We start from the raw sequence: 23,735 nt of genomic DNA on the forward strand, positions 1-23,735 counted from the left end.
TGGTGGCAGAGACAATTCTTTCTATCAACCTTGGCTTAAACATGGTCTCATTGTGATTTCTGTGATGCTTAGATTTGTGGGCACTGAAAGTAGAATAAACACTGCTTTCAAAGTTACAGCCTTGAATGGACATTGAACGCTTTGGTGGGCTTTGAGATGTCTACACCAAAGGTAGGCAAAATCTTCAGTATCCTGACTGGCACGACTCATGCTATTTTTGTTTGACCGCCCACTCACACCCGTGGCAATGGTAAAACCGCACACTCCCATGCAATCCCAATGCAGAGCACAGAAAACAATCCAACTGACCTTTTAATTATATATATATATATATATATATATATATATATATAGGTTTGTTTTATTTTTTTAAACTATATTTAAATAGTTTGTATTGTGTTTGTGGGAATAATGCAGCCCAAATGTTAACACATGTAAGGAATCATTTTCAGTTTCACCCGTACGCAGCCTCTTTAAAATGTCAGGGTGTGTCCTCTGGGCCAGTTTTTGCTTCAAGAGGCACACTAATCAGGTTGGCTGTTTTTGGGACAAGGACAGAAAGGCTTGATTGAGATGGTTTGGACATGTACAGACTAGGGTGATGGTTATATTGGTAATAGGATGTTGGAGATAAGGTAAGAGGTCAAGAGGAAGGAAACAAGAGGAGATATATGGATGTGTTGAAAGAGGACATGAAGGTAATTGGTGTGAGAGTAGAGGATGCTGAGGATAGAGTTAGGTGGTAACAGATGATTCGCTGTGGTGACCCCTAACGGGAAAAGCCAAAAGTAGTAGAAGAGGAAAGGATATTTTCCCCACAGAAAATAGTGCAAGGCTGAGCTGGAAGGTCTTTTGGCAGCCTCCTAGAAAACATTCCGTCTTGTCCATGGTCAATTTTGGATAAATGTCCTGTTCTTGGTAATGTCACTGTGGTTGTTGATGACAGCCTTTATGATGCTCTATGCGACATTTATTATTTTGTAAATTCTTTAATACCTCTTTCCTAATCAATAGCTTTTGAATCATTATAACATGCCTCATTATAATACATATGTACACACCTACCCGATATTTTAAGTTTAAAACATTGATTTAAAATTTGATTTTTCCTTCGATTTTGTTTACATTTCAAAAAATAAGTGGCTAGAGAGGCCTAAAATAATTACCACGATGTACCCAGGACAATTACCCTATTTACTTTTTATTTAATTTTGCACCAGCTCCATAGCAGGGTTGACTTAAGGAGTTATTTGAGCCCTCTTTAAACAGACCCAGGCACATGTGGAGCTGATTAATGGGCATTATAAATAAATTTCATTATAATTGATTTTGGCTCCATCTAAAGGCAGATGCCAGTACAGCAATAGCTCCGCTTGTTGTCTGTCTCACTCTAGTGATAACACCAGGCAAAGCAAGCTGTCTTCTTACAAGTCCTGAGCAGCAGGCTGGTCATTTCGCTCACTTAAATATCTTGCAACTGTTCCTTCAAAAAATGATATAAAGTACAATTAATGATACATTTTAATAAACACAGAAAATATCAAAAATACTTTTTGGTTTCTCACATACCACCCTGCTGCTGCAAACCCTCCACTGGCTTCCAGTAGCTGCACGCATCAGATTCAAACCACTGATGCTGGCCTACAAAGCCAAAAATGGAACAGCTCCCTCTTACCTCAAAGTCCTCATCACTCCTCACACTGCACCCCGCACCCTCCGATCTACCAGCACTGCTCGACTGGTTCCACCATCTCTCAGGGTAAGAGGAAAGTATACTACAAGACTCTTCTCTGTACTGGCACCAAGGTGGTGGAATGAACTTCCCCTAGAGGTCCGGACAGCTGAGTCACTGGCTATTTTCAAGCGGCGGTTGAAGACCTACGTATTCAGGAAACACTTCAACTAGCACTTCTTTCCTTATCTTTTGCATTTAAAAAAAAAACAAAAAAAACAAAAAAAAAACACCTTTGACACTTTTTCATTGTAACTTTGAACAAATGTTTTAAACTCATGGTATCTTAAGTATGTAACTTAGTGAGCCAGCATTAATGTATTCAATGTTAGAGATTTAAGCACTTATGTACGTCACTCTGGATAAGGGCGTCTGCCAAATGCTGTAAATATAAATGTAAATGTTTCTCAGCCACAACCAAATGATTTTAAGATACTCATTTATCAATTATACCATTCATTACATTATAATTAGGGTTTTACAATGATCAAATAAGCAATAAAAGCAATTTTTAAAACTAAAAAAACAAAAGGATCAATGGACACTCAAACACATAAAGTACATGGTAATTGTTAGTTACAAATTTTAAGAATTATTATATACAGTCATGGCCAAAAATGTTGGAACCCCTGAAATTTTTCCAGAAAATGAAGTATTTCTCACAGAAAAGTACTGCAATTACACATGTTTTGAGAGTCTTATCCTGAATTTTGGACCACTTTTCCTTTGCAAACTGCTCCAGGTCTCTCATACAAAGAAATTAGGGCTGAGCGATATGGCTGAAAACTGTATTACGAAATCAGTGTTTCATATCGGTCGATATCGATAATTATTGATATTTTTTATGACCCATTTAAAATAAGGACCAGGAGAAAAATATATTACATATAAACATTTTTATTTTAAACTTAACCTTCCTCTGATCATAATCCCGTTATTAAGACAGAAATGTCAACAAAATAAGTCACAATGAACACTTAAAAATTATCTTTTAACATTTAAGGTGCAAAATGAAAGAAAATGTAAGAAATGCTTAATAAAGTGTAATAAAATTGTACAAAGTGTTAAATATAAACATGGGCGTCGGAACCGTCTCTGGCGTCAGGAACCGTTTTACCGTCTCTGTTCAGCGCATATGTCTTTTTTAATTACTTTTCAGAGCGCCGCCAGTCGAATCCATTCTGCTTGAAGAATTCCCTAATATATTAAACTCCATTCCGTGTTTTACCTACAGCATTGACCACGCTCCTGCTTCCTGAAATCCATGGGCGTCGGAACCATGTAGGTGAGACAGGACACGCCCACTTTTTATTTACTTCCGACGCCTATGAATATAAACATAGAGAAACCTGAGAATTTAGTGCAAGTTTAGTGCTAGGAAGTTCACTAGCTGTTCACCTTCTGGTGAATAAAGTGTTTTAAAATATGTTCAGTGTTTTGTAAACATAAATAAAACTGAGGTAGACTGAGATACATCTGTAATATAAAAAACAAACCTGATACAGTACAGTAACATTGTTTGAAATATAAAACCTGCAGAAATATGAAAAAGTAGCTCTTCAAATTATTCTTACTCTAGTCATACTTGAAGTTGAACTATTCAAGTATATTTTCAGTCCAATTTTATTTACAATTTCCTCGCTCGCTGCGGTTCATTTTCTGCTTATCAGTCGCCGGTTACTGGAGCACGAGACAATGATATGGCGCAACCATAATGATACTGTTACATGATTGGCTGTTAGCGTGTCACTCCCTACGTTGCTAGGTTCCCAGAGAGCGAGTGCCTTTGTTAATGCAACCAACTTGCTTCGCAACCTCTGTTTTCTTCCGACGAAGAATAAAAAATATCGAACGTTTTATCGAACATATTTTTATTGATATCGATCACGTGTCTATCGCGATACATATCGTTATCGTTTTATCGCCCAACCCTAATAGAAATTATTAGAAAATGGCTGCTGATGTTCTGATTAATTGAAAAAAGAAACATAGAATAGGGATAATTTATTTCAATTAATGAAAGGTTGGTTAAAGTTTGTTTCACACCATAGATTTAGCTAGTATTAGTTAGATGACGCTGCTGAATTTCTTGTAGCATTCAGATTTATTTCTGGGCCAACATGTCAATTTCTTATAGTTTTTTAGTTTTAAATCTGTAGATTGTTAAACAAAATTGCTAATGAACACAAACATACTGTACAATAATGCGTATCATTGTTTTCTCACACTAACATTACACCTGTATTATAATCATAGACTAAAATATCCCATCCCTCTCACTGGAGAGGTTTCTTGTTCGCTCACAGCTCTCAGCTCTCATCTTGTTGTGGTATATTTGCATTCTAGTCCATTTTAGGTAATAATTGTGACATTAATAACGTTAAATACTCATCTACTTTATTGTATCTTGGCATTAAAAATAATTCTTAAATGTATAATTATGGTAATCTGTTCAATTAGAGTTGAGTTTGTGAGGGATTATGTAATAAAAATAGGTTGAATGGTCAGTGATCTTAGATATAAGTTTAAAACCAAAGATTAAAACCAGGCATTGTCAAATTAAACTGCATTCCAAATATCATAATTTTTTTTTATATAAACTATAATAAAGGTTTTGTAATGAAGCTTGTTTGTGTGTATCTCAGTCTTACAGTCTGCTTTTTTTACCCTTGTATTTAAATGTCATTTATTTGCATCCCAAGTGTCTTTTCACATAAATATAATATAATAATAATAATAATAATAATAATAATAATAATAATAATAATAATAATAATACTATATAATATATAAAATATCCATAAAAATTATAATCATCCTTCTTATTAAATACATTATTAAAGTCAGTAGGAGTATCAAAACAAATAACAACTGTATATAGTAACAATTACTTTATGGACTTTTTTAAACAGAATTACTAAATAAAAACAGACAGTTTGACAGTTTGATGCTTAGCTACACAGAGACTAAGACAAATTCATCGACAGATTGATCCGTGTACCACGTACACAATCTGGTGACAAATATAATAATAATAATAATAATAATAATAATAATAATATATTCAAGAAAAGCCATAAATAATATTCTGATGTTCCTCCAGGGATCTTCAGCTCTATGCTGGTCCATTGACAAAAGTTTTGGCACCCCTTAACACTAAATCAGCTTTAAACTGTACTTGTTTACACAGTTGCAAAGATGATGATTATTATTATTATTATTATACCACATACACAATCTGATTTAGTGCTTTTACACCTATAAGAATGATCTCAGGGAGCTCCTGATTTAGCTTAGCTGCTAGGGTAAAAAAAAACAACAAAAAACTCAATTTCCCAGGATGCATTTCGTCACACGCAATCGCGCGCCTTTCCATCTTGTTCCTCCCCACAGCGGAGCGTCGTCGTTGTTGTTGTCGTGGGATAATAATGGCGGCAGCTGGAGGCGGATTGACTGCCTCGGTTGTCTTCGCGGGCCTGAGCCCGTCTGCCCCGGCACGGTGTCGCTTTCCAGGGCGGCCGTGGCCGTCTCGCAGTCGTCAAAAGACTGGAAGGCGTTGGAGAGTCGGTCGTCTGGGGCCGGACGCGGCGGCGGCGGGCGGCCCGAGCGAGCCGAGGCCCGTTAACGTTGAGCTGACGCTGCGAGAAGATCCGTCTTTACTGCGCTTGCTGAGGTTCAATGAGCGGCTCCAGCGCCAGAAGGATGCTGGTTTCTGCACCAGCGGTAGCGATGAGGTTAGTCATGAAAACGTGAAACCTGAACTAACTTAACGCGTTGTGTTGTTATATCCTCCTGCACCTGCTTTGTGATGCCCTGCTTAGCGCGTTAGCTCGTTAGCATGTCGCTAATGCGCTAACACTTAGCTAGCGTGCTGTGTGTTTGAAGAGCTGCTGTGTGTTTTTACAACTGTTGGGACTGATAACGTTATTGTCTCGGTTCTGAAGACGCCACACGGCGTTATTATGTGCTTCAGAGTCAAGACGGGTTGATTAGCAACTTCCTGCTGGCTGAACAACCTGTTTGAGTTAAATGCATGGACCCCAGTTTCACTGCTGGATCTTGTTTAGTGGTGATGAGTGCTGATGGGTGGTGATGAGTGGTGATTCAGTGGTATGTGTTTAGTGGTGATGAGTGGTGGTGTTTAGTGGTGAACTTACTGTGAACCATCTGTGGTGTTTCTCCATAAGTGCTAACGTGGCTGTTTGGTGCACAGAAACCAGACACATCCTCATGTCCTTAGATAAATTCTGGCTTTAAGATCTAACTTTATAGACCAGTTTGCCTATGAAATAAGTAGGCAGGACATCTTATATTTATTACAATAATAATAATAAACTGTGTAAACAAGTTTAGTTTAAAGCTGATTTAGCGTTAAGGGGTGCCAAAACTTTTGTCAATGGACCAGCATAGAGCTGAAGATCCCTGGAGGAACATCAGAATATTATTTATGGCTTTTCTTGAAAATATTATTATATATTTAAGACACAAATGCCATGTAAATATCTCTACATTAAATCTCCTGATTGTATTATTTGATTTAACTTACAAATCATACATTGATTTGTTTATTTTAGTGAAAAAAACTGCAGCAGGAAATCATGAGTTGTAAATGTGACATAAGGTGATAATCGAATGTATAAGCTCATGATTTTTGAGATCTCCCATTATATTATTTTTCTTAATCAACAAATAAAGTGGTATTTTGTCATCAAGGTTCAAGGCTTTTACTTCGCTCTCGATGGAAAGTGTTCATGTTTCCAGCAGTTTTAAATAACGTTAATGTTGTGCTTTTTGTCTGTAACTGTGACTCATAACTCATAAATATTTACAAAAAATTAATTTGCAGGTTTGTTCAGAGAAGAAAAATTACTGAAGGTAGCTAAGGGCCTTTTTACACCTGGTCACCTCATGTGTTTTCTCTGATCCGATAGCGATTTGATTTGTTAAAACTGTTTCATTTACATTAGGCTACAAATTCGTCTTGGAGAATCGGATATTAATCTGATCTTCCTACTCCCGCCCAAAATGCAAATATATTTTACCTCATTTCTGTTTCTGGCATGATGCACGACTGTGAGACTCACTTGCGAGTGACATACTTCTGTTTGGGAGGAGTATAGTGCTGACGTATGTGGCTTGAACAACCACATTAATTTACACCTGTCCAGTTTCATTTGAAATGCTGAAATTTCCTGAAGTGGTTTGAACGATCGGATTTATATCCGTCTCGAAAACGTTTCAGAGGGCATTTAGACCTGGTCTTTTTACGATTGGATAGCTATCTGATCACAGAAAACGCATGAAGTGACCAGGTGTAAAAAGCCCCTAAGTGTTAACATAGTTTGCTGCCACCGTCAGGTGAAAGGAAGGATTGCATCATTATTCTGATGGAGAAATCACGTGTCAGTTTATTTTCAACACACCAACTGCCACTGTTGGGCCCTCGTGCAAGGCCCTTAACCCTGTGTGCGCTTTTAGGGGTACGGTGTCATTACTGCCCCTGCTCTCTGACACCAACTTCCAGAGCTGGGATATGTGAAGAAAAGATTACCACTGTGCTGTAATGTTAGTCTTCTTCATGCTCACCTACAGTACATTTGCTTGAGCATTTTGCATCCATGGACCAGTTACAGAGTTAAACAATTTTGTGTCATTCCTTTATTATACTCAGATATAAAGGTTAAAAAAGTGTCTGTCATACACAGCTTTTATTACGTTCACCATATGAATTAACAGCACTTCCAGGTTTTTTTTTTTTTTTTTTTTAAAACCACCATTGCATTTGACAACGTTTGTGTGTTTTTGGTTCTTAAATTATAAATAAACCTGTTTTGTGATCGGTCATTCATGCTTATAGTGCCAATAATGACATAATAGCAATCACAATTCATTCATTCATTCATTCATCTTCTACCGCTTATCCGAACTACCTCGGGTCACGGGGATCTCAGGCGTCATCGGGCATCAAGGCAGGATACACCCTGGACGTAGTGCCAACCCATCGCAGGGCACACACACACTCTCATTCACTCATGCAATCACACACTACAGACAATTTTCCAGAGATGCCAATCAACCTACCATGCATGTCTTTGGACCGGGGGAGGAAACCGGAGTACCCGGAGGAAACCCCCGAGACACGGGGAGAACATGCAAACTCCACACACACAAGGCGGAGGCGGGAATTGAACCCCGACCCTGGAGGTGTGAGGCAAACGTGCTAACCACTAAGCCACCGATAGCCCCCCTATCTGTATTTTAGAAAGGCGATATTTTAAGAAGCAATATTTTCTGCTGGATTTACATGAGGTTCAGAACATCTTCATGGGTTGATCGGTGCTAACGTGGACAGCGTTTTCATCAAACAGCTCATTTGCACGTAGTGACGCCTACAAAACTCCATAAAATGGAAAAGCGCACAGAGAGCAGAGAGAATTTTATCGCGGTTTACTTAGTTTGTCGTTCAATACCAAATTTCTTTCTAAATAACGTCTTGATCTGCAGCTTAATCAGCCGTCGCTCCTTCGAAATGATATTCAGATTTATTTATTGTCTGTTGGCTTTTGTTGCTTTTTAAATCAATGCAGCGATTATTTACCTCTATAGAAAGACTCGCACTATTCTCTTATTGATAATTGATACCTTGATTTCCTGCCTGCGATGGATATATAAAACCTTCTAGTGTGATGACGTGTGTAATCTGTTTGTCAAATCTTTCAAATCCTTCATAATCCCTGGTAATATTTACTTCTCCAGGCAAAGCCTTGATTGTAGATGAACTAGCTAAACATATAGTACTGACTTTTCATGAGGACACGAATTGATTTCATTAATTTTCTTCCTCTGGCATCATGTACTGTGATTACATTTGCCTAATGGTATTTAAAAAAAATGTAGGATCAAATTGTATTCAGTTCTTCCCTGAAAAATTACATACCGTATAGTCCACAAGACACAATCAATAATAACTGAATGTACAAAAGTTTAAATGTGCCTGATTTCTGTAGCATCGGCGACTGTTTAATTTCGTAGGAGTCTCGTGTTTCTGAAGAACTACTCACAGTACTTGAGAATCCTCTAGGTTCTGCAGGTTTACTTTTCCAGTATCTTCTCCGTATCTGACTCCTTACCAACTAGAGGATTTCTGAGAACTGTCTATTAGAATAGAAAAGAAGTTTTTATTATCGCCACATATACATTACATTACCAGGGCAGTGGTGGCTCAACTGGTTAAGGCTCTGGGTTGTTGATCGGAGGATCGGGGTCCAAGGCCAACCGCAGCCAAACTGCCACTGCTGGGCCCTTGAGCAAGGCCCTCAACCCTCCCTGCTCCAGGGGCGCTGTATCATAGCTGCCCCTGCACTCTGACCCCAACCTCCTCAGTTGGGGTATGTGAAGAAAAGGATTCCACTGTGCTGTATTGTATATGGGGCGATAATGAAGGCTTCTATGCCCCCGTTCTATTCTGTTCTATTCTATTCTATTCTATTCTATTCTATTCTATTACAGCACAGTGAAATTCTTTCTTCTCATAACCCAACTTTGGAGGTTGGGGTCTGAGCACAGGGTCAGATATGATATAACACCACTGGAACAGAGAGGGTTAAGGGCCTTTCTCAAGGGCCCAACAGTGGCACAAAGTACAGCACAGCCGTAGTGAAATGGATGAGTCTCTTTGGGCAAACCACCTCCTTGATCATGGTATTGCTCTGCCACGTAATACTATTACACACGGTACAAACAGTCACTGACACTCAACTGGGTGTACACTTTTGTACAGGGTGGTCAGTATAACTTGTTATTTTTGTCTTCTGGGAAACATGTAAATATCTTGTGTTGCTTCTAATGTGGACTCCTAGATGGCGGAGAAAAAATTAGATTTTTAAATAAAATAACGTTGAATCCTCCAGTAAGTGTTTTCTGCTAGCCATGAAATCGGCGGAGGACACGGATAAACGAAATCCGATGATTTCTACTTTAAAGGACTCACCAGATCACTGATGAAAAAATCGATACAGTGTCCTTTGAATTTCACAAGCGCCAGTTGCTCGGTTGTGTTTTATGCCCTTTAATCTGAATCAAAACTCCATCGAACGAACCCTGCTTCATCTCCAGTGGATGTAACTTTCCGTTAATAAAACATCCCAGTCTTGTTGCTTAGATTGTGTTCTTGCTCTTAATTCTCTTGTCCTGCTTGTTTGCTGTCTATAAAGCTGAACTTGACTTCCTGGAAATGAGAAGAGGTGGAGTATGAAATGGTATTTGTTTCAGTTCAGTTTTCTTATAGATTAATCAAGCCTGTGTGTGTGTGTTTGTGTGAGACACGAAGGAGCTAAAGACTATACTGGGAAACTCCTGTAAAGTTAAAGGTGAGAAGTGCTGCTGTGTTTACAGTTCATCCTTCGAGCAGCCATGTTGATTTAAGAGGGTGTTTCCTTGTTTTTTTTTTTCCTTTTCTTTCTTTATCCCCCTTTACTCATAACCACACTCAAGTGTCACTCATGCCCCTTTTCCACCAAAAAGAACCGGGTGCTGGTTCAGAGCTAGCACTGGTGCTGGTACAAAGTTGGTTCCACTGGCGAACCTTCTAAGAACCGGTTTGCCTTTCCACCGGCTAGAGAGCCATCACACAGAGCCGAGTCTGACGTCACTGTACACGTGTCACGTGTCCCAGCAACGTTAGCGCAGCAGCGGCAAACACATTAACAATAGCGGATGTTGCTTTACTGTTAATGCTCATGGCTTTGTGAACCTACATTAACACCCAAACGTGGCGAATCCAACGTGTATGTGCAGCTCCATGTAATTTGTATAAACAGAGGTTGTAATCGAGGAAGTACATAACGTTATTTTATCATTTAACACAGAAAAAAGTTAGCCTTAGTATGTAGCTACTTACTATCATGTGTGCTGATACATTATCATATTGCAGTAAAGTAAGTGTATTAAACATTAGTATACTTAAGGTACATTATCAAATGCGCTTTCAGTAGCCTCGCCCACAGCCCCTGACACAAGTGGTTCTTAAGTGTAGTCCAGCAACGTTTTGGTGCTACTTAAGAACCACTTCCTGGTTCAGAGCCGGTGCTTTGGCTGTCGAAAAAGAAAGAACTTGTTCTAAATTAGGCTCTGGCTCCGAACCAGCGTTCAAACTGCCTCGGTGGAAAAGGGGCATCAGATGAGGATGACATCCTTCTGAGCCTGGTTCCTTTCAAGGTTTCTTCCTCAGGGGGTTTTACCTCACCGTTGTCACCTCAGACTTCCTCATTAGACATGCGTTTAAACTTGAATGTAACTTTATCATTTCTATACCGAATTTATTTATATGAAGCTGCTTTGTGGCGATGTATGTCGTTATAAGAGCTCTAAAATAAAATTGAGTTGGGTTGAGTTCTGATCTCTATTTGAATGTATAATTTAAGAGATTCTTTAACGTAAAACCTGAACGCTGGCTTTAAGCTTCATGCTCCGTGTGATCGAGCTAAAAGTTAGTGTGTAGAGGTGAGGGGGAGAAAAAAGCTTCTTGTATTTGTACGCTCTAAACTTTAATCGTGATAAAATCCAGACTGTATAATTTCCCAGTTCGACGTAGAGCGCTCTGATGTCATGTGACTAGTTAGTTTCCTTTTCGACAAAAATGTAATAAAATTTTATTTGTATTGCGCTTTTAACGATGGACATTGTCACCAAAGCAGCTTTATAGAAAAAATAAATTCAGGTTAGAAATGATAATTACATTTACACTGAAATATATATCGAATGAAAGACAGGTGACAGTAACGAGGATAAAAATCGAGACGATTGAGTAAATCGTTTCCTTTTGTGTAACTTTATGCTATACGTTTTCTTTGAAGATTCGTCCACAACAGGACGTATGTTGTTGTAGGTCGGTATTTGTTCCATACAAAAATACAACAATGCACGTGTGATAAATGCCATGATGTGCATAAAATAGATATACAGTTAAAGTCTTTTGTTTTTTCTTTAGAAATGAATGAGTTTCCAGGGGCTGTTACCATGGTAACTCTGTTAAACATCCACTGCTCAGACCCCTACAGTTCGACCTTTCTGCTTTAATACAGCTTAATCGAGCTTTTTGATCTCAGTCGGCTTCTACACAACGTATTTTTTTCACGATTTTTTTTACGATGTAAATGAAGGCCGCTGTTATACGGTGCGTGCGTGGAAACAAACAGCCGCTAAATTTATCTTTCTGTTTTACAGGAGGGAGATTTCACAGGCTTCCAAACCGGCAGTCGATGGGCTTTACGCTCCGGACAAGATACTTCACAAAGTAATTCATTTATAAACATTTTTCCTGGTGTAATTAATAAAAAGCCACATAATAGTTTAATATTTTGTTAAAAACACTGAAGTTGTGTGATTGAATAATTTTGGAGCTGTGTAATTTGTGTTCTCAAGACGATCTTTCCATGGCTTTGTTTTTGACTGAAAACAAATAAAAACAAAAAGCCAACCAAATGTCAAAGGTTGCTTTCCAGTTGCCAGTTCATGTTGTTATAATTTTTTTAAATAAAAAATTACAGGAAGTTTAAAGCTATTAATTATTTTTTGGTCTGAATTCCTGTGCTTTTTGGATAGATAATAGGAAATACTAATGAGTCTTCTTTTCTTTTTTTTGCCTTTTGCTAGAACGTTCCGTTCGATCATCCTCAATGGAGAAACCGCTTCTTGCTCGTGATGCATCTGAAAATGATACAGTCGCGACTGCGAAAAAAGAAGTGCAGGAGACTGCAGAAAGAGAGAGAGCGCCTCCGTCAGAGAAACACGAGCGAGACGTAGGGAGACCCAAACTAGTTGATAAACTGGCCACACAAATGATGGCTAAAAAAAATCTGCCAAGGGAAACAGCTTTGCGTAGCGGTCGAGGCAAACGGTCTGAGAAGGAGAAAGGGACTGAGATCTTGCATGAAGAAGAAAACGGAGGTGTAGAAGATGAGACGGTGGATGAGTTGGGCACAGGCACTGAAATAATGGAAAAGAGGCCGAGACGTCCAGGTCAGAGGAGGCAAAGAAAATCTCTATGGAATTTAACACTAATTAAGCGTAGAAGAAGAGATTCCAAAAAGGGTCTGGATGAGAATTTGGGCAGAGGATCCCGGAGCGGGTACGCAAGGACCACCAGATCAGGAAGGACTCAGGAGAAAGCAACGAATGCTATTGACCAAGATGCTCCTGTGTCTCCAGGACCTCATACCAAACAGCAGAAGGTCCGCAAAGCCCTGATTGCCTCTCGGGAGGAAGAAGAGGAACCGGAGAATGCAGTCTCTCCTGACGGGATTGAAAGCACACCAGCGAAAGACAGTAGTCCACATTCTCCCAAATTATCTCTCCGTCCCATAAAGAGGCGCAGATGTTTATACGGGTATCGTAAGAAGCCAGAGCAGCTGGCGCTGCTCAAAACAAGGAAGGCTCTGTCATCAGCTGAGGGTAGGATCCCCAGAAAAAGGAGGAAGCTTGTCTGTTACACCTATGAATCGGTTGAATCGGCGGTGAATCAGGAGCAGTTGCATGAACCACCAGCACAGGCGGATAGTCGGCAGGGACTCACAGATAGCGTGATTAGTAGTCGGCCATCCCGGGTGATAAGGGTACCGAAAAGGTTCATGGACGATGAAAGCATGTCTGGACTGCTGGGAAAGAAACCTGTTCAAACTGAGAATCAGGAGGATGAGCCTTACAGTGACTCTGAGGAAGCAAACCTTTCCCAAACCCAAAAGCTTGGGAGCAAACAAAAGATCGCAAGCAAAAGGACGCTAAGTAACGATGAGGACAGCTTTGTCGGGAAGTCTGTGGTATGGAAATCCACTGGCCTGACTGGAGGTCCCCGAAAGAAAGTGGGGAGAACGGCGTATGTTTCCACTCCTCTAAAAATCTATGAGCGTTTAAAGATGCTTACAGCAAGCTTGACTCAGAGGAAAGAGCAGCGGCTGGTCAGCACACGGTTCAAAGCCCCTGGTGAAAAAGAAGAATGTGAGAGGCATGGTGAAGGTGAATCTCCAGGATCTGGAGAGCTGAAGAAATGGGGGAGCCCTGATATCAAGATCGCTGATCTGAACTGTTCAGGAGTTGTACATAAAGTAGCCATACACGCCGATGATCAGGTGATCGGTCAGTCTGCACTTTCGACTGTCAAAGGAACTGATAATAAAGCAGAAGGTAAGGATTATGGTACTTATGATGATGTTTGTTTTTGAGCACGTTTACAGGCTTTACAACACACTTTTTTTTTTTTCTAGCAGAGAAAACAGACCATGAGCCACCTGCTACTGATGTACAAAGTACGGATGCTGCGAAGTCTGAGGTGGTGTTGGCACAGGGAAGTTCTTTTCACAAAGTGAACATCTCTGGGGCTAACAAGAGAATGCTTCACCTGCTGAAGAGGGCCAAGGTGCAGCTAATTAAAATTGACCAGCAGAAACAGATGAAGACTGCTCAAGTAAGCATTAGCTCGGTTGTCGAGCGTGATGTGCTTATTTTATTACATTAGAAAACTAAAAACGACATGGGTGTCGGAAATGATTGGTGTATGTGCTGCTGTCTGTATTTTGCAGATGATGTCTGGCACAGTTCGAATTGGAGATGGTGGGGTCATGAGCATGAAAAGGAGGGGGAGACCTCGATTGGTCAAGACGGACAAGGAAGAGGTTCCTCAGGTGGGTTTCATTTGCCTGTTATTTTATAATCCAGGAAATAATGAAAAAACAAATTAGTCTCATATGTGATTGTGCGGGATGGGCGCCTGCGAGGGTGGGGGGGCGGGATGGGCGCCTGCGGGGGTGGGGGGGGCGTTATGGGCGCCTGCGAGGGTGGGGGTGGTGGTGGTTGGGGGGGGGGCTGCGAGGGGGGGTGGGGTTTGGGCACCTGTGAGGATGGGGGGAGGGGGGTATGTTTTTCTCCTAACATGTCTTATAATTAATAATGTCTGAGAAGTTGTGTTGTTGCCGTGGTGCTGCATGATGTGTTGTTGCTGTATAAAAAAAACTAAGTGTACTGTTAGAACTAAGGCATTGTGTGCACTTCTTGTCTACAGGGACAGCCGGTCGGAGGTCCACGCATAAAGCACGTGTGCCGAGCAGCGGCAGTGGCACTTGGACAGCCTCGTGCCATGATACCTGAAGACATCCCCAGACTGAGTGCTCTGCCTTTACACGAGAGAGAAGGCATCGCACCCTCACAAGACACAGAGGGTAAACAAAACCCTCATTCTCTCCATCATTTTAGTCTGATATATAATTTTTAATCAGTTTGCAGTTAGTTTGGTTTTAAGTTACAATTCTACCCTGTTAATTCTCACTGGGAGGAGTAATTGATGATGGATTTAAGCTCATTTATTTTTCTTCTTCTCTTTCAAGATCTCGGTTCTCATTCAGAGACAGAAAGCGCTTGCTCAGTTGAACAAAGGCCAGTGAATAAGCACAAAGCTTTTGGTCTTCGACAGAGACGCTGCTCCAGCTGCAAGGGCTGTTGTCGGGAAGAGGACTGTGGGACCTGTGTGTTCTGTCTGGATAAACCAAAATACGGAGGACCGAACAAGAAACGTCAGAGCTGCATGTAAGTGGAGAAGAGTTCGGTCGCTCAGATGAGTTTGTTTTTCTTATTAACAATGACCTCAAATTTAAGAAATGCAAACATACTAAATGAACGTCAAATTCAATCTTTCACGTCAAGCTGCTTTTCGTTTTGTCTTTTTTTTTTTTTATTTTATTATTATTTTTTTTTTATTCTGATATGTAAGGTCATTTCATTTGATCTTACTGTTGTATCTTGAACAGTTTTCATTCTGATAGCTATTTAAAGCAAGATTTATTTCATAAATATCCAATTATCATTTAAAGCATTAACATAAACCGTGCAATATTAAGGTTTTTAATATCGCCTGAGTTACCTGTATTGGTATTGAGTACCATAGATAGATGGACATAGATGCAATATTTTATTTTTTGTTTTTTGCTCAACTGCCAAGACGGCATGTACACTGAGTTTCAAACAGGTTTCAAGCCGAATTTCATTTAAAAGAAATAAAGCCTTAAAGCGATACCTCAAATCTAACCTTTTTTGTTTTCTACAGCTACAGGAAATGCTTAAAGATTGAAGAGAACAGAATGAGACGGATGAAAGGTATGGCTGTTTAAAGTGATACGGCAATCATAAGGAACCAAGATATTTTCAATACTGTACCAGTGGATATATTTTGTGATCAAATTGATTTATTTCACTAATTCCATTCAAAAAGTGAAACTTGTATATTATATTCATTCATTACACACAGACTGATATGTTTCAAATGTTTATTTCTTTTAAATTTTGATGATTATAACTGACAACTAAGGAAAATCCCAAATTCAGTATCTCAGAAAATTAGAATATTACTTAAGACCAATACAAAGAAAGGATTTTTAGAAATCTGGGCCAAATGAAAAGTATGAACATGAAAAGTATGAGCATGTACAGCACTCAATACTTAGTTGGGGCTCCTTTTGCCTGAATTACTGCAGCAATGCGGTGTGGCACGGAGTCGATCAGTCTGTGGCACTGTTCAGGTATTATGAGAGCCCAGGTTGCTCTGATAGTGGCCTTCAGCTCTTCTGGCATATCACATCTTCCTCTTCACAATACGCCATAGATTTTCTATGGGATTAAGGTCAGGCGAGTTTGCTGGCCAATTAAGAACAGGGATCCCATGGTCCTTAAACCAGGTACTGGTAGCTTTGGCACTGTGTGCAGGTGCCAAGTCCTGTTGGAAAATAAAATCTGCATCTCCATAAAGTTGGTCAGCAGCATATATTTTTGTATGAGTATTGTATTTAAGTATTTGATACTAAAAATATTGCTGAAGTTGTTTTCGAATTTGCAAAAGTGCCTGTAGTTTGAAAAGTTCTTTGCGGATTACTTTAGTCTGCTGCCCATGTCATAACCCAAACTACCATCATGCATCTCATCATCTCCATATGAAACACCGTATTGTTTTTACAACTCAAAACCTGTTTGTTCAGAAATGCTGATTCTACATGATATTAAATCTCCTTATGTTTAAGTGTTAGACATCTGTTTTTAATATTGTTTTATTGCTGATTACTACTATTATTTGCTACTTGTTTGAATTTGTATGATGACCTTGAGTAACTAGAAAAGCGCCTATAAAAATGTATTGGTAGTAAATCGTAATCATGCAATCATCTTTCTCATAAATTTTTGTCACACCTCTGCACCCCCTCCGTTTTTGACCTTTTATTTGACAGATTCTGTTTTTTCGCAGTTCAGATGAAGCGACGGGGTATGTACGCCCAAGCCGCTGCGTACAGCGGCGAAGAGGAAGGCGGCGAGGCAGATTGCACGGTAGACGAGCTAAGCTCTAATGCACCGAGCTCCGTCCGCAGGCAGCCTAGGCGCCAGGTTCCGCGACGATCCTTCAGAGACCTTTTAGAGTCCGACTCGACTGACCCCGATGCTTCTGGTGAAGACATAGCAAAGGAACAAAGCAGTAGTGAACCAAGTGTTAAAGCTGATGGTATGAATTCAGTATTGTTTTATCATTGAAAACCAGAATTGTAAGCTAGAATAGTCGTCTCAGGGCTGATCCTCTTCTTCTCCAGTTGTATCTCTGTTCATTTGTCACAAACAGTTTTTATTAAATTATCAGCATTTGTAATTAACATGAACGAGTGCTGGAAACAGTTGTATTTTGCAAGTATTTCTGACATGTGACATGACGCAATGTTACATAATTGTATTAATATATTTTACTACCAGACAAAATTTTAATTAGTTTTAGAATTATTTATTTATTTATGTATTTATTTACTTATTTATTTATTTATTTGTATCCCTGAATTTATTTTGCAAAGCCACAATTTTTCAAGATGAATCTATGGACTCTATTTTAGTTATCTCAGGTCTTTACTGTGGTGTTAGCGCAGGGCTCAACCTTCACAGATTTTTTTTTTCCTAACAAAATAAAGCACTTCTGTAGCTTATTTTGTGTTTAAAATGTGACTCCATTGTGTGGTTCTGTTGGTTTTCTTCCTATGAAGACTCAAGTTATAAGCAAAAGGCCTGCGGTGTTGCTGTCTAGTGATGCACACAAGCTAAGGGGGAAATAAACTCCTCCTAATGAGTGCATTTAGGTGTTTAAGCCATGTCCATTACTCACAGGTGCATATAGACGTTCGGTGTCCAGTTTAATATGTCCCCTGCTAGATCTTTCCTGGTCCCCTGTTAGTAGAAGCTTCAAGATTCTAGCATATCATCAATGGAACATTACATGCTTCAGCCTTGTAGATTTGTGTGGTTTAGAGTTAAAAAACTGTGTCTGGAAACAAACCATAACAGAGCAACTTCATACAAGCCTAAAGTTACTAAACACATTGCCAAGTGTGAGCTGGACCGGTGTCACCGGACTCTGGAGCAGTGGAAACATGTTCTCTGGAGTGAGGAATCATGCAACATTGTCTAGAACCCTAATGGAGGATGCTACCTACTGGGCTTTAGACTAACAGTAAAGTGTGCTGGAGAAGGGATAAAAGGTCTGGGGTTTTAATGGTTCAGGCCCCTTGTTTCCATTGAAGAGTCATGTTAGTTATGCTACAAAGACATTTTGGATAAGAACTTTTCCTGTTCCAGCATGACAATGCCTCTGCACAAAGCCAGCTCTATAAAGACATGGTTTTGTTGAGTTTAGTGTGGAGGAGCTTCAGTGACTTGCACATCGCTCTGAGAGCCCAACGTCTGCGCCTTTATGTGCGAATGCTTTATTTTTTTTAATGAATGATCACAGATTCCAACAGACACATGACAAAATGTATTGGAAAGCTCCAAAATGGGGCAGCCCCATATAAATACCCATGGATTTGTAAGGGGATGTTCAACAGGCTCAAATAGGTGTGATGAACAAAAATGTTTTTAGTGTTGGACATGTTTATACCAGTATCCTGTGGCAGGTTTGAGTCTCTCCATAAAATATAAATGTAAGCAAAGGTCCTGTTATATTTTGCACAATACTGTGTCTTAATGCTTGTTTTTTTTTTTTTGTCCAGTAGATACTGTTACACAACCTGCCGCACAAGATGAGGTGGTGAAACCACCAAGGCCTGGACTGCCGAGAGGACTGTGGGGACGGCGTCGAAGTAATAAGGTATTTCTATATTTAAAGGTGTTTTAATTACAATTTGGTACCCATCATAATGTTGGTAAGAGAGAATATTGTAGAGCTTTTTATTTACATTAACAGTTGCTGTGCCTTGGGACTGGAAAAAAGTCATTGGTCTATATTTTGAGTTTGGAGATTTTCAGTAAATAGAAAAGTCGGGAGTTTCTTTCTTATTTTTGATAGTCAGTTATCATATCGGGTGTTTACTTTTTGCTCAAAAATGATTGGAACCCTTGGCTAAAGAACCTTTGTGGTTAATTAACTCAGTCTCAATGTGAATACAAGGGCACTCCAGTCTGATTATACACTGTGTAGACACCTGACCAGCACAAGCACAAACTGGTGCTGCAGTCTGAAGTTTGAAGCATACAATTGGCTAGATGGTTGTTTTGGGATGCAGCATTGCAGATAGTCTTCAGTGGAACTCAGAGACTCGAACCCTGTTCCAGCATGACAATTCCCCTGTACACAAAGCACGGCGCTCCATGAAGACATGGTGTGTGAAGGTTGGAGTGAAGAACTCGAGTGTCCTGCACTGAGCACTCTTGGGCATCAGTGAGGCAAGGGCAAACCCCAAAGTCTTCCCAAAACACTAGAGGCTATTATAACAAGCACATATGAGTGTGGTTTGGTTAGGTGACCACAAACCTTTGGTCATTTAGTGTATTTATGGATATTTATGGTAAGTGTTCTGCCCCAGTTAAGAAATTGAGTCGTTGGTTTTCTCATTTTATGCTTCTTTGGAAATGTGTGATAATGTTCCGGCTTTTATCCACAGCTACAGTGTAATAACCCAGGGTGTACAATGAGATCTGTAATGCCTGGGTTACATATTGTGAACAGCACCACTTCTGCACCCTTCTGTTCTTCTTTCTTGTCTTGGGAGAGGGTACCAGTGGTCATTTTCTCCTTCCTCCTGCTTATCCTCCTCCTCCTCCTCTTGCTTGGCTGCTCTTCTTTGCTGCAGTTGTGATGATGCAGTCCGACTATAATGCTCCCCACCTCCTTTTCCTCCTCGCTCTCCCACTCTCCCAGCTCCAGAGTTGCCCTACCTCAAAGGTCCCGGAGCACTCAGACACAGGAAGTCCATCTGTAAAGCTCAGGCTGAGGTTCCAGCTGCGGCTGCATAGACTGCCACCTAGCATGGTGCGAGCTGCAGAGCTGTCTTCGGTGGCTGTAACTTCCCAGCCTGATGACAAAACAGCACAAGAAGAGGAGGCGGATAGAGAAAAGCGGGTTGTGAAGAAGGGTGCTGTGCAGCAACCCCTTATTGACCCCTGTCTTCCTCATTCCCAGAGCTCAATGGAGCACATGCCCCCCAGCGTCCTGGCCACACTGGCCAAAGGATTTGCATATCGGGAACGGCCAACACTGGAGCCAGCGCACAAAATCCGGGTCGACTTTAAGGTCAGTGTTTTAACCTTGACATGGAGAGCCTACAATCCAAGTGAAAGCTTTTTTTTTTTTTTTTTTAATTTTAATTATTTTAAGTAATATGCATAATGGCAACAGTTACACAATGTAAATAGACACACTGCAGTATTACTTTCTTTTCCAAAACCAATTTAGCCCTTTTTCTCTTTTTGTTTTTGTTCATTTCTGAACAGCACAGCTCACTTTTTAATGGCTTATAGGTAGCTTTACTAGAAAGAGACAAGTTAAGTCACACTTAAGTTGTATTGCAACTTTATTTTTGTTTGTTTTGTTTGCATTCAAGAGACTGAGCTGTGAATTTTTTTTTTTAAAACTGTTGATCAGCTCAACCATGTCTTTTGATTCATCTGAAACTACCTCTGAGAAAGGTAGCGCTGGCTCAAGAGTTTAAGGCTCTGGGTTGTTCGGAGAATCAGAGTTCAAGCCTTAGCGCTGCCAATGTTGGGTCCTTGATCAAGGCTTTTAGCCCTCACTGCTCCAGTGGTGCTGTATCATGGTCGACCCCGAGCTCCGACCCCAACCTCCCAAAGTTGGGATATGTGAAGAAATAATTTCACTGTGTTCTAATGTATATGTGACAATAATAAAGGCTTCTATTTTATTAAATCTCACACCTGCTGTTTGTTTCTCTTTTCTTTTTTTAGGAGGACTGTAATATTCAGAATGTCTGGGCGATGGGGGGTCTAAGTGTCCTCACGTCTGTTCCAATCACAGTGGAGTGTTTGTGTCTGCTGTGTGCCAGTAAAGGCCATCACAATGTAAGGGTGTAGAACTGTTTAAATCCGTTTAATTTGCAGCGATGTAAAGCTTTTATTTTATTAGTCGTGTCCCAAATGACGTGCTACACACTATGCATTATGTACTCTAGTGCCTAGTGTATGGATATTTAAGGGTCTTATCGCCTTAAATGAAACACACTTCTTTTAGTGAACAAAACATTTTTTAAGGTCATTTCCCAGTAAATAGTGAATGACATCAAATGCATTTAAAGGTGGGGTCTCCGTTGTTTGAGAAATGCTTCAGAAAATGAGTCGGAACGACAAACTAAACAAAAATCAAAACAAACGTGTAGCCAATGAGCAGAAAACAATATGTGCGGAGAGAGTGTTTTAACATTGACATGGAGGATAAAAACAAAGAAAGCGGAGAACCAGTGTCATCAGCCATCTTGATTTTTTTTGTTTGTTTTTTTGTTTGTTTTACAAAACGGTGTAGAATTGTGCAAATTTATTTATTTATTTTTGCTCATATAAAGACTGAGCACTGGTGGTATTTAATAGCTCAACTGTGTTATTTGTTCTTTCAGATGATATATTGTCAGATGTGCTGTGAGCCCTTCCATCGCTTCTGCCTCCCAGTCGATGATCGTCCACTGAATGAAAATAAGCAGAACTGGTGCTGCAGGCGCTGCAAATTCTGCCACGTCTGTGGGCGTAAGGGGAAACAGGGAAAGGTACAAACATCACTTGCTGTTACTGAATTCTGATTTTAGTCCCCACTGCCTATGAGCATGGAGAAAAACTTTCTGTTTCTTGATATTTACTTTGTATTTGAATGTTAATATGTGCACTTGTTTTGGTTTCTCTCCTGTAGCCGGTTCTGCAATGTAGAAAGTGCTTTTACTGCTACCACCCATCATGTCTAGGGCCCACATATCCCAAACCTGGAAAGTGTAGTGCACCCTGGGTAAGTACACATTTTACAGAGATGATGGAAAGCCAGATCTTTCCTCATGTTCCTGAAGACTTTCCAGTTACAAAGTGCTGCCACCAGACATTCATTCAGAAATTATATTCACCACATTCTGTATTTTTATGGTTATGGAAGAGTCTGAGTGATATTGTTCCCAGAGCTCTGCAGCATTGGTCTGGTTTCAGATTCACTTGTTTATATTGAGCCCCGGTGCTCAATGATGATCTTCCATCTTCACAAACATGCACGGAGAACACGTCTCCACGTGCCTTGCCATATTTTTGCTTTATTAATGAGTATTTTTGGTGCTGTTATTAGCAGTAATGTATTTTTAGTTTTTCTTCTGTGTCCAACAACGATCCCCTGCCACATCCTTGGGTAAAACACACACACTCAGGTTTCTTTAGTTCCTGAGCAAGTAGAGAACATTTGGCAGAGTTTCAGTGTAACCGAACTCACACCACCTCCTACTGGGGTTCAGTATTACACTGTGCTCTTTCTTCACACGGCAGCTTTTACATGACTAAATTATCGTGTGAACTTGCTCCGTTTTAGACTAAACTGCTAGACCTGAAAGCCTCAGTGTGTATAAGCTGTTGCTATGGAAATAACTGTGTGTGTTTGTGTATGCATACATATCTAATTTCTTTCTTGTAAATGTGAATTGTTTGTGTAGGTATGTATGTTGTGTATTCGGTGTAAAAGCTGTGGGGTGACGCCAGGAAAACCTTGGAATACGTCTTGGAATCATGAGCTTGATCTTTGCCCTGACTGCTGTAACCTCCACAAACAAGGTACTAACTTAACAAACTGTGAAAAGACACTACACCTGCTACCCTGTGCACTATTATTGAAAAAAGATAATCACATTATCTTTTTTATATATACAAATATATGTAGAGAGAGAGAGAGAGACTGATAGGTTTCGGATAGATAGAGATATTGATATACAGGGAGAGAGGTAGAGTCAGAGAGGGACAGAGACAGAAAGAGATAGATAGATAGATAGATAGATAGATAGATGGATGGATATTGATAAATGGAGGGAGAGGGGGAGGGAGGGAGAGAGAGAGAAATGGAGACAGAGATCAGTAGCAGGATATTGCTGACAATGTCAAGTGGAAATATTAGCGAAAATCTAGCTGGATGAATGTTAATAGTAATCATGCACATCATTTTATTTTGTTCTCGGTAAGTTCCTACAGCAAACTGTCTATTTTCCTTTTCCTTTCAATAAGGACTTTTCACAGGTTATGGTAAAAATCTACTTGTATATCATAGGTAGGTTTTTACTGTATGTGTGAACATTGTTTATCTATTACAACTGATTCATTGTGCATGTCCCCCACCCCTCACCCCACCCCAACACACACACAACACAAATGTCTTATATTTTAGTAATATTGTCAATTTGATTACAATTTTGCAGGAAACTTTTGCACGGTGTGTCTGAAGTGCTATCCCGAGCATGAATTCGATATGAAGATGATGCAGTGTGCTCGATGTGCCCACTGGGTTCATCCCAAGTGTGAGGGACTTACAGGTTAGTGTCTCTGTGCTTGCTCAGTGTCATACATTAGTTTATGGTGCAATAAAGTGACAATAAGGCTGTGGTGACTTTAAATGCTGGTGGTAAGTGTTAAGTGTGTGTACAGGTTTTTGAATGCTATTTGAATTTGAACCACAAGTATTAAAATTTTTGTATTC

At 39.9% G+C, this 23,735-nt stretch overlaps 1 protein-coding gene across 5 annotated transcripts in view; it reads left to right on the forward strand.

Moving 5' to 3' along the window:
- Positions 1 to 5,107: 5,107 nt before the first annotated feature.
- The window catches only part of kmt2ba (lysine (K)-specific methyltransferase 2Ba), a 33,792-nt gene continuing 15,164 nt past the window's right edge, over positions 5,108 to 23,735 (forward strand). Inside the window, exons 1-16 of one of the 5 annotated variants that reach the window (XM_060865830.1) lie at positions 5,108 to 5,466; positions 11,957 to 12,026; positions 12,386 to 13,912; positions 13,993 to 14,192; positions 14,308 to 14,409; positions 14,787 to 14,943; positions 15,109 to 15,307; positions 15,825 to 15,874; positions 17,013 to 17,264; positions 18,790 to 18,887; positions 19,938 to 20,309; positions 20,981 to 21,094; positions 21,643 to 21,789; positions 21,930 to 22,022; positions 22,705 to 22,822; positions 23,458 to 23,571. In XM_060865830.1, coding sequence (XP_060721813.1) covers positions 5,161 to 5,466; positions 11,957 to 12,026; positions 12,386 to 13,912; positions 13,993 to 14,192; positions 14,308 to 14,409; positions 14,787 to 14,943; positions 15,109 to 15,307; positions 15,825 to 15,874; positions 17,013 to 17,264; positions 18,790 to 18,887; positions 19,938 to 20,309; positions 20,981 to 21,094; positions 21,643 to 21,789; positions 21,930 to 22,022; positions 22,705 to 22,822; positions 23,458 to 23,571 — 3,919 coding nt within the window. In that variant the 5' untranslated portion in view covers positions 5,108 to 5,160. The remainder of the gene's footprint in view (positions 5,467 to 11,956; positions 12,027 to 12,385; positions 13,913 to 13,992; positions 14,193 to 14,307; positions 14,410 to 14,786; positions 14,944 to 15,108; positions 15,308 to 15,824; positions 15,875 to 17,012; positions 17,265 to 18,789; positions 18,888 to 19,937; positions 20,310 to 20,980; positions 21,095 to 21,642; positions 21,790 to 21,929; positions 22,023 to 22,704; positions 22,823 to 23,457; positions 23,572 to 23,735) is intronic. The other 4 variants (XM_060865833.1, XM_060865831.1, XM_060865834.1 and 1 more) reach the window with 4 other exon arrangements.

This window comes from Tachysurus vachellii, chromosome 3, assembly GCF_030014155.1.
Source record: "Tachysurus vachellii isolate PV-2020 chromosome 3, HZAU_Pvac_v1, whole genome shotgun sequence".
Lineage (NCBI taxonomy): Eukaryota > Metazoa > Chordata > Actinopteri > Siluriformes > Bagridae > Tachysurus > Tachysurus vachellii.